The 12,175-nt window shown below is 29.3% G+C and overlaps 1 protein-coding gene across 1 annotated transcript; it reads left to right on the top strand.

Annotated features, from left to right (window-relative positions):
• Positions 1-684: 684 nt before the first annotated feature.
• Positions 685-2,276, top strand: LOC113850246 (zinc finger protein ZAT4-like). Its single transcript, XM_027480701.1, has one exon. It carries the CDS (start codon positions 1,123-1,125, stop codon positions 2,038-2,040), a length of 918 nt encoding a protein of 305 aa, XP_027336502.1. The 5' UTR covers positions 685-1,122; the 3' UTR covers positions 2,041-2,276.
• The last annotated feature ends 9,899 nt before the right edge of the window (positions 2,277-12,175 follow it).

Raw genomic sequence — 12,175 nt, 5'->3', positions numbered from 1 at the left:
GTAAGGTGCATGTTCAAGAACAACACATAGTAGTAATAAATCTTTTGTTCAGAATATTTGAAGTGATATGATAGGTAAACCAATTTTATTCATTCATTTAGGATTTGTGAAGAATTCCTAATGTACTTGTTTTTGTGCATACGCAAGTGCTCTGTTGCTCTCGTTTAATTATTTTTTAATTAAATTTTAAGAATAGATACACTCTTTTACTTTATAAATAAGCTTAGAATGTTGTGTGATAGATACCACTAACTAATTAAAGGGGAGACATAAAAAGAAAAATACTCTGATGAACCTCTAAGCTAATTTCGTATTTTGGGATTTTGGGCTACACAGAAGTAGAGAACTTAATTTGGTTTCGTATGGAAAATTTTTTTGACTTGATAAAAAATCGAAAATACTAGCGATTTGAGTCCATAACGTGATATTATATCCAATCATACATCTTCGTTACATTTTGCAATCAGAATTTAATATAACCACCAATCATTCAGCATTAGTGAGTTGCACATCACAACAAAATAATTATCCATTGTCGCAGTTTCTATTCCGATGAAAATATATTTCATGGCCCCATATTTTGTTTCGATAGCAATCCTACTCTGTGAAGCAAGACGTACAAGCGAAATTTGCCAAAAGGGTGACACGAGTCCGCAAAATAATCCGATTTGAGCCTGCAAGAAAAAGATATTTACATTGAATTTAAACGAGCAAAAACCCATTTATAAAATTATTTTTCCTTCCAACGCTGATTTGGAGAAGCCACAAAGCAATTAATAGAAAAAGGTTATTCGATTTGGGCAGCAAGGTTTGCATGTTACTTATAGCTCTTTTCCTGTTCACGATCACACTTTCTTAATTTTGGGCGCTGAATAATTAATGTCACTGTTATAATGTGTTTTGACATTTTAGCTTGCACACACAAGTCATATTTTTATATGTGCCCCCCAAAAAAAGTCATAATTTTTGGGTTGTGTGTCTTTTGGTGGAGGAATGCTTGTCACCTACTCCTTTTAAGTCCCCAATTCTCCTAAAAAACTTTTGAGTGAGAGAGAAGAAGAAGGGAAGGAGTAAGTAAAAGGGTTCTTCTGTTCTTCATCTTCTCAACTTGTGTGGTGGTTGATGATGGAAAGGCACAAATGCAAGCTTTGTTCAAGGTCATTTGCAAATGGTAGAGCCTTGGGTGGACACATGAAGGCTCACCTTGCTACTCTTCCCCTTCCACTTAAGCCTCAAACATTCACTGACTCTGCTAGTGCTACTTCTTTGTCATATTCCTCCTCTTCTTCTTCTTCAGAATCGGAACAGGAAGAAGACGAAGAACAAGTGGTGGCAAATAGAGAATCAGAGGAAAAGTCTCTGATTTACGGGTTAAGGGAGAATCCCAAGAAAAGCTTCAAGCTTGCAGATCCTGAGTTCTCTTCTTTTGCACCTGATACTGCTTCTGTGGTCCAAGACAGAGAGAGCGAGACCGAGTCAAAGAACCCAACTGGCCAACGATCCAAGAGGAACCGCAAATCCAACGTGGCCTGTTTCATGGTGTCCACAACGCCACCACCCACCGACCCAGAGCCTCTTAGCTCCGTTTCTGACACTTCCCCTGAAGAAGACGTCGCCATGTGCCTCATGATGCTCTCTAGAGACAAGTGGAAGAGAAACAACAATGTGGTAGAGCAAAGACCAAACGGGAGCTTCAACAAAGAGATCAAGTTCAAGAGAGTTCGCGGGAACCTCCGCTGTCACAATTGTGGGAAATCCTTTCGATCTTCTCGAGCATTGGGTACTCACACAAGTATATGCTTTGAAGCAGGGCCTAAAGCTGAAGGAAATAATACTACTACTACTACTAATAGCAAAAGCAAGGTTTTTGAATGTCCGTTTTGTTATAAGGTGTTTGGGTCTGGTCAAGCACTTGGTGGACACAAGAGATCTCATCTTATCCCTTCTTCTTCAACTGCTAAATACAAAGAGAGCTTCATAGATCTCAACTTGCCAGCTCCGGTTGAAGAAGATGACCTTAGTGTTCTTTCTGATGCCTAATTTACCCCTCGCTATGTTTTATTGGGTAAAGTGAATTTTTCTTTTTTAAAAAAAGTAGGTGAGAATATTTGTTTATGTTTATTGATAGATCAAAATGCTTTTGATTCTACAACAATGGTAGCTGAGTATAAGTTATGTTTTCACTTTTCACCACTGGCTGCTATGTCTAGTGTTACACAGCGAGTGAATTGCTAGTTAACAGTTGAGTTTTATTCGTTTGTACTCAACTCGGTTCATCGTACTACAAGTCTTCATCGTTGCAATGCAAATTTGGGATTTAGTTGTGGACCAATAACTGTGGCCTGTAAAGTACTAAAGCGCTCCTGCAATTCTGTTTTAATGCTTGGGTTCTGCTCCTGCCGATCTCTAACATGTCCTTCCAGCTTGCATTTTTTTTATTAAAATAAACAAATTAGTGCCTTTTTTTTTCTCACTTTATTATTGCCTTCTTTTGTGCTTGTACTGTTTTCTAGTTGAGTTTATGTTGGTATTAGTGTGAAGCATGAAAGCAATGATTCCTAAGACCGAGTCAGAAACTGTTACATGATGAAAGAAGCCAATAGAACTATACAATTCGTTTCTTTTCTGTTCTGATGCTCTTGGGGTTTCAGAGATAACTAGGAAAATTTTAAAAGCCACCTCAATTTCTGAACGAGCTTCTTATTTTGGTGGGTTAGAGATAAGTATATTTTGTTTTATTATAGTAAACTTTTATCTTCCTTGGAAAGAACGAAGTATCAGGGTAAAAGGAGGAGGTCCCATGCTATTCTGGCAGAAGAATCGGTCAGATTTGTCATATGAAAAAAGCATATGCTGATCAAATGCTCGTTAAAATAGATTAATAAACTAATTAACTGTGTCTAGCAACTGAGAACAATTTTTTTTAAAAATATAATAGTAAATAGTAATAAATTTGCCACAGAAATTTAAAAAAGTGGTAAGCAGGGGTCTTTTTTTTTTTTTGTTCATGTGACATATGTTGCTTCACAAGAATTTTACCTAAACAGAATAAGAGGGCATGTAGTAAGTTCTGTCACAAGCCGAATAATAACGAGAAACGAACATGAAGTATAGTTATGGCTCATTGATTTCGATTCTTTAAGATAGACATTCAATGAAGAAAGAAAAGCAAGGAAAGAGGACAAATGAGAAGCCAGCTCTGGTCCTAAGTAGCTTGCTATCCAGGATGCTGCGTAATTGGGATTGGAGGGTGAAATTTGGCCATTAGATAAGATCAATAGACGACAAAATTTACGTTACAAAATTGTCGTCTATTCCCAACCTCAATGTGCTAATTGTCATTTGTGATAAACCTTACATAGTTCATACACTACTTTATCCTTGTTCTGAAAGGCAATATATCTATTTCCTAATCTACACGTTTTAGAAATCATTTTGCATTTTGGCACCGGATACCAAATTTACCTTTTTTCTCTTCTTTTTAATATTGTTAAATTGGCCAGCATTTTAACGTCGTTGTGAAAATAACTGTTGATTTTAAAAAGGATTTTTCACTGCCAAAACGATTATGATATTTGAGTCTTGAGAATCTTGAAGAGGGCCCTTCCAACTAAGGTATGAATAACAACTACAACAGCGAAAAAATGAGAGTGGAAAATGAAAGGAAATATTATCAACGTCATTCAACTTTTTCTATTTCTCAAGGATTCCCACATTCTTCCCTTACCTTGCGGGTTATCAACGTCATTCACCAATAAAGAATAAACATTTTAAATAAAACTCAAATTCGGGTAAACTAAATCACAGATTCACAAATCCTCCAAATGAAAATTCCCGTGTGGCTAATCTCTGTCTGGGTGTTTACAATTTGATTAAAAAGCAATGACCTGTCAAAGCTGAACCAACTCCCACTGCTAAAGGAGCAAAATGCCATTTACTACAAGAGAATTTGTATTTGTATATATTTTTTATAGAATAAAGAGAAAAAATAATAAGAAAATGAATGTGTGCGATAAAATAATTAATATGATTAAAAGAGATAAAAGTAATATTATTAAAAATATATATATCAATAATATGATTCTCGCCACAAAAAAGGACGTGTGACAAAGACTAATGGCCATTAAAGTCACGTGTATGACACTTGGAGAATGCTTCTTAAAAAAAAAAAAAAAAACTAATCTGTGACGGAATCTACAGTAACCACTTACTTATAAACTAAGGAGATAAGGGATGTCATTGTAATTTCTCAAATAATATGGAATGTTAACGCTAACCTAACTTAGGAATACTATGAGTAAAGATTTAAAAACCCCTAAAGTACGTGGATTAGTCAAAGGGTGTAGTTTAATGCTTTTTATCTTTCATTGAAGTATCGACACGTTATTTAGCGCTGGATTACCTACAGTTTAGAGTTTTAAACAATTACATTGTGTGAAGTTTGAGATCCAATAATTCATAATTTCTTAATTAAATTTTACTTTATTATTATAGCATAAAAACAAAAATTTTAAGGGAGCAGATCCTTTATGGTGAGAAGAACTGCAGAGGATCTTGATCTAGATAATATCAAAACTTTATTTTGATAGCTTTAACAAAAAATAAAATAAAATCTCATTCCATGAGATTATCTCATATCATTTGGGTGCAAAAACTGAGAAATTCACATTTGTCTTTCACCACCATTTTCAGTGATATAGCATTAAAGGTGATGTAATAAACATCAAAGTACAGAGAAAACAACCTCTGCTTTGTCCTTCGAAAATCTGGGAATTTCCTACACCACTAATCCTTTATATATAGTAGTGCTTATAGTAAGATAAAAAGTAAACATAAAAATGAGGTGAAGTCCTTATGAATTCCCAATAAACGAGTGATCTCTAATATTTATCTTATCTAAAAAGGTTTAATATAATTAGTAGACAGTTGATCTCTTAAACTTGTTGGCTAGGGGTCAATTCTTACTTGTGTGTCTCAATAAAAAATGTTAAATGAGGTAAAGCTCACTTTGATAAAATCTACATTTAAAAAAGAAAAAAGCCACCGTTGTCGATTGGGGAATTTATTGGGGCACATGAAACAATTAAAGATATTGAATAAAAAAAAATTGTCTCTAATAGAAATTAAGAGTATACTAATAGAAATTATCTCAATATTTGAGAGTTTTATCAGACGAAAAAAACAGTGTATGCTCTAATTATTCTTTTCCATTTTCAGATATTTTATTGATAAAAAAAAATGATCAAAGCATGTGTTGTAATAAGAAACTTGAAAGCATTCACGCCTTATGGACCTATCTACACAACGCACAAACCTTCATTTCCTAGTTTTTGTTGGAGAGTTAAGTTTGATAGACGTTACTGAAGAATGGTTTCGCATTTGGATCACATGCAGCATCAAAGTTTAGGGACCGCAACCCAGCTGGATCCTCCTAAACAAAATGCACTTCCCGCATTTTTTAATACTAACTTACTGCATCTTAATTATTATCAACTCCATAGTCAATGTTCAGTTTCTTCGTTTCTTTAAAGTTTTGTTTATAAGTTAGTTTTTAAGATGAGAGAATGAATGAGAAAAACTTATGCTGTGATTATTTTTGTTTGACAAACACACTTAACTTAACTGTGATGATAAAAAGAAAATTAAAAATAGTGACTCGACTTTCTAAACAGAGAAGACAATTTCACAAATAGTCTCACTTTTTAGATATATTATAAAAATTATTTAATAATCAAAAGTTCAAAAAGTAATGAAATAATATTTAAATATTTTTATTGAAATATATAAGAATAATATTATAGACTATAAAAACTTATAAATATTGTATGGTAATAAAATATTTTATCAATTATTTAAGGAATATAATGATTTTTTAATAATATTTAACAAATATACATATAGTTTTTTAAGTTTAATTTGTTGATTTACCAACATAAATACTTTTAAATTACTAACCGATTAGAATACATGACAGGTATAATTTTTTAAAGATAAGCTATTATATAAATAAATGACTTTGTTGATATGATAATTTATGATTATACGAATATATGAAAAATCTTTTCTCTATTAGTACATTAATTCTAATGAAATTTTTAACTTTTATTCTGTTATTATTTAACATAAAAAATTGCTAATAATATTGTAAAAACTAATATATCTAATTTGTATATTTGTTGAAAATGAAAAAAAAAATTATGTTACCAATATTTCTTTTAATATAAGGTAAATGTCTTATTAAAGTCTTGCATTATTTTTACACATTTAAATATGAATTTATTATTATTAGATAAAAAAAATCTATGTGATTATTATGTGATCATTTAAATATGATACTAAATTTTTTTATAACAATAATTGTTCACATTTTTCTTTTGAAGTGTATGGAATTTGTGAGAAGAAAATGATAAGAAGAAAACAAATAATTAAACGTGGAGTAATGTTGTCAAACGAAATAAGAGATAAAAATTTAAATAGTAATATATAAGAAAGAAATAATAATAGTAATAAATATGATAGATATTATTTTTTTAAAATTTAAGAAGCTTTAATGATACAATTGAAAAGTACGTAACTATAACTAAATGAACAAGTCAAAATTTATATGGCAAGAAGTTAGTATCCATATGAAAAAAATGCTAGAAAAAATAATTTTAATATATTATTACCATCATCGTTATGTTAGATTTTATATACATATTAATTTATTTAAGAGTTAGATAATCGGTCTCTTCAGTGATTCAGTCTTCAAGTTCGATTAGCATATTTAGTAACAAATTTGTTGGTTTATTTAAAATATTTTTTTTATAGAAAAAACATATATTATTAAAGAGAGTTCAAGGAGAACTCAAAAATTATATACAGAACGAAAAAATTAATACTTACTCAAAAAAATAAAAAGTAAAAACACACTTATACATAACTAAGACGGATGCAATTTCGTGAGTTCAAATATCAATCAGCTAACAAAATAATTTTTTTCTTACTAACAAGTGATAGTCATTTTCAGAATTTTAAAATATAGAATCTAAAACTTCTCTCTCATCCAAAATACCATTGGAAAACATAATTCAATTTTTATGTAACCACAAAGACCACATTATATTTACTCAGATAATTAATAAACATATCCCTTTTTTTTTTACTACAACCAACACCAACTCAAGAAAGCAAGTGAGTCGATAAATTTGAAGGCAAAATCAATGAGAATTCAAGCCAACATGCAGTAAAGTACTAGATTTAAAATGAAACTGAGCACATTAAAAATAAATGAATTGGAAGTTTCTCCAAACCATGACAGAAGCAACAAGTTATATCATCAATTTGAACATCACGATCAATCAGCAAACCTTTACAAAGAAGTGCATTCAACAACAATTGTAAAGAAAATATTAGACACTTAAGAGAGACCTTACCTTTCTATAGCCTTTGCAAGACGTCTGTCGTACACTAATCTACAGTATTAAGACCACCAAAAAGTTTAAATAGTCATGAATAAGTAGATTGCACTAAATAACAACCTGAAGAATCTGTCATCCATACTCGTTTATCTTCTTGTAGTACTTTAATAGAAACTCCATCCACAAGCTCTAACATAAAATTAAAGCTTGAGATCTCATGTTGAAAGAGTTCTCTTTGTCAACTAACATCCCAAACTCACCTAGTGCCATTATAAAAATTATTCTCCAATACACAAGATTCAACATTTTTTGTCACTGCAAACAATCGCGAAAATGCCTCATACAATTGCATTCCGCTTACCCACTTATCTCTCCAAAAAAGAGTATGCAAACCTGCACCCAACTCCTATCTAACTTCTCATCCAGCCATGAATTCCCTTGATGAATAACCTCTAGCAAATCACGCCACCACAAAGAACATATGTTGTGGACTGATAGATGCTGAATAGAAAAAGCTAATCTACCATACTTAACTTCCAAAACCCGCACCCACAATGAATTAGAACAATTAACATCTCGCCATAATCATTTACCAAGAAGCGTCTAGTTAAACCACTGCACATTCCTAATGCCCAAGCCACCATTCTTTTGCGGTCTACAAATCGTTTTCCATTTCACCTAGGGGATTTTAGATCTATCGTTAACATCCTTCCATAAAAAATTCTATTGGATAGTAACAATCTCCTTTATCATCAACTTTGACACCTTAAAAAATGATAACGAGTGCAATGACATAGAATTAAGAACGACATTAATCAAAGTCACTTTGCCTCTAATCGATAAATATCTATGCTTCTATGACGTCAACCTCTTTTTAAGAGCCTCTAACACACCCTTCCATACATTAGGCTTCCTTGAGTTTATTTAAAATACTTAATATAAAGTAGGGTGTTATGGAGGATGTTTGATAAAATTTACTGAAATTTTATGATTTTTAAAGTTTTTTATTTATTATTAAATCAAAACAAATTAATTTATTTTAATAAATTTTATACTTTATTTTATATCATAAGTTTTCATGTTATAAATATTTGTTTAAAAAGTATTTATTAATTTACTTACATAATCAAATTAACTCCAAAAAGAATTTTAGATCAAACAAAACTATTAAACAAATTATATAAATCTTAAAAATAACTTATGTTAGAAAAATAAATTAAACCCAAATCTTAAATATAAAAAATTAGTCAAATTTAATTCATTTGTAAGATTCAAATAATGCAAAGATATAAAAAGAACTTAAAATCATTCATTCTGAAAATAAATTGATTTACAAAAGTTTCATGACTTATATAAAAATTATATTACGTAACTTAATAATATATATCTGTCATTTATATTAATTGATAAATCACTCATGTATTATTATTTATCAAATAAATATTAATTATTTATTAATTTTATAAAATGATAATAAAAATCAATAAAATAAAATTTTAAAACTTTGTTGTAGATTTGAGGTTTTTGCTATTAAACATGTTGATATTTGACAATGAAGTATTAAATGAAAAACCAATAGGTAGCCACCTAATGAAAGAAACAGCTCACTTTTTATTTATTTATATATTTTAGATTTATACAAAATATGTTATTACTGTAATCTTAAAATGAATAAATTTTCTATATGTTTTTACAAATTTTTCTAATACTCCTTCTAATAATGTAAGTATTAATTGAAAAGGCATTTTCACCAAACAAAATTGAAAAGGTATATAATTTGTATTTTTAAAATATTAAATAATTTAATAATTTTTTATTTAATAATTAAGAAAATTATACAGATAAAAAATATTTAAAATTATTCAATTAATATATAAATTATGAAAATAACATTTTTATGACATTGCAAATGTACAAAGTTTTTGTTTCAGTGAAAAAGAATAGGAATATCATATTTATGAGAGTTTATTTGATTTTTAATATTTAAATATTTATTTTTGTAAATTTATTGAAATATATACAAAAAGTATTTAAAAGCATAACTTTTGAAAATTATTTGCACAAATCAAAATTTAATTTAAAAAAAAAAAGAAAAAAGGAAATGTTGAGATTAAACTTCACATAACTATATATATATATATATATATATATATATATATATATATATATATATATCATATCTGAAATATGTATATTCTTATCCTAATTTCTTAAAACTATGATTTTAAGTTATAGACAGAAGTTTCTCGTATTTAATATTATGTTTTATATAACTAATAAAACAACATTCTATTCTTAATAACATGCTTTATTAAGTAATTTGTTTCAACTCTTAATTTAAAAAGTGATTTTCTAATAAAACACTAAGTAATTAATTAATTATTTTTAGGATTAAAACGTAATAAGTATTAAGAACGAGAAAGAATGACTAATATTGATAAAAGAAAAATAACATTGATAAATATATTTCAAAATAGTACATAAGAGTTTGCAAGTTATATTTAACCTCAACTAAAAAGAGATTAATTATTCATTGTCATGAGACTAATTTTAATACATCAAAAGGAAAGAAACATGCGAGGTTTTTTACTTCGAGTTCAACGGATGTTGGAAGAAGATTCAACTAATTTTCAACAAGTATAAACTTTTTTTTTTTGTTTAAACTTCATTCTTGGTTATCTTTGTTGAATTAGCCACAATATAAATCTATTCTCATAAAATTTCTTTTCTTACAATTTTTTTTATATATAATTTATAAGAAGCGATTACCATGAATCTTTATTCATTTCTACAACCTTGAATGCTCTTTTAATTCCATTACATGTGGTTGGAAAGTCTTATTTTTCTTTATGGGAGATAGGACAAAAAATAGAGAACTATATATTAAGTTCAATTGAAGTAAATAAAAAATAACATTTTAGATTAGCACTCTGATCTTAAGGTTTAAAAAAAATAAAAATAACAAGCTTTGATCATTTTCAAGTATCATATACACAATGACAATTCAAATAATTGAACAAAATCATCAATTATACTTTTGTGTTGACTCTAAATAATTATTTATGATGCAGCTTTTTTATTTTTTTAATATTTTAAAAATAAATTATTAAAATGATATTATTTGAAAACTAATTCCCTATTTAGAGATTTTTGTCCCGTCGTCACAAGTTTCACACATTACATGTGCGAAACTTCTTTTTAAATAGTTTCATATATTAAAAAGACGAAATATTAGAACGATCTCATATGTCAAAACCTAACAAATTTTGTCTACATTAGGCTAGCCTAAGTGGTTTTCTCTCAAACCTTAACATCAACAATCAATTAAAACGAATTTAATTCTATTCATAAAACAAAGACCAAGTCGAATAACATGATTTCATATATAGTAAAGAGAGTTTCAATAAACTATGAGTAATATTAGTGAGAAGTTAAAATGGAACTAAACTAAGCAAATCGATGAAAGCAAAATTTACATAATAATGTATGTAAATAATCAATAAATAAAGCAAAAAGTTTTGGCTTGCTAAAAATTCCTCCTCCATGTGGTCTTTTCCATCATCACCATGATGTTGTTAGTTATACAAGTCTTCCTCCCCTTGATCTGCTGCATCCTCATGTTGCTCCTCCTCTTTTGGGAAGCTAGGACTATTCTTAGGCCATGAGACATATGAAGTAAAGACTTCAAGTGTGGCCTATGAGAAGGGAAAATGCTATTTTGATGTTAGAGTGAACCGATAGAAGGGTCGTTTAATTGAGTGAAGGCCCAATGATAGGTAGCCCATTATTGCTAGATGTGCGTGAGATGCTTAGTGAGGCAAGCCTCCATGGCTGAAGCGATGCCTGAGGTGGTGATTGCGGGAGACCGGAATGATGGTGGTGCTTTAGCTGTTGTTAATGGCCGGGATTGAGAAGAAGTTGCATTAGTCTACTCTATTAGGTTAATCTAATAGTTCTTGATGAAATCCACATTGATGATCTTCTTCAATCAAATGACTAGTTGGGAGAGGGTGGGGATTTGAATTCCATGGATACAATAGAGGGTGATGATAAAAGCTAGGAATCTCAATGACTTTGTCACTACCAAAAAAGGGAAGGGGTCGGGATGACAAATTGATAAATTTCTTCTTAAAGTATAGTGACAATATCCACTATCACCTCTTCCACAATGCTTAAGTGAAGTAAGTTCAAGGCATATGAAGATTTGATTTGTGTAGCAAAACTCTCTTTTGTACAAGATAGTTAAGTAATCCATTAACCTTACAAGATAGTCAGTGGCAATGTCCTATGTCACCCCCACTCCATAATGTTTGTACTAAAATAACTTTATTTTAGTAGTTGTGGGATCATTTAAGCAAATATCACCTCATTTAAGCAATTTTAGTCTAATAAATTTTTTAAATTGATACTTTGATTCATTTAAACAAATTTTTTAAAGAATTGTTACATATAAAGATTAATAATTCATTGTATGATTCACATTTTTTAAGATAAATTTGTTTAAGCGTCTTTAAAATTCACCTAAGTAAACTTTGAAAAGAACTACTCATTAAAATCCATGAAACTGCTTAAATATATAAATGTGAATGATAAAAAAAATTAAATAAAATAATTCAACCCATCTTAAATTATATAATTTTACATATGTTAAACTAATAAGAATAACTATTTATTTTACCGACATATCAATGATAAATACATTGAAATATTAAAACGTGAAATGAAAAAAATCATAAGTTAAGGTAAAATGCTTAGCAACGTATGCCGATTTTGAA

The sequence above is a fragment of the Abrus precatorius genome, unplaced genomic scaffold, assembly GCF_003935025.1.
Source record: "Abrus precatorius isolate BTA unplaced genomic scaffold, Abrus_2018 Scaffold9, whole genome shotgun sequence".
NCBI classification, from domain to species: domain Eukaryota; kingdom Viridiplantae; phylum Streptophyta; class Magnoliopsida; order Fabales; family Fabaceae; genus Abrus; species Abrus precatorius.
The sequence above is the reverse complement of the archived record's forward strand: the minus strand, read 5'-3'. Positions and strand labels throughout refer to the sequence as shown.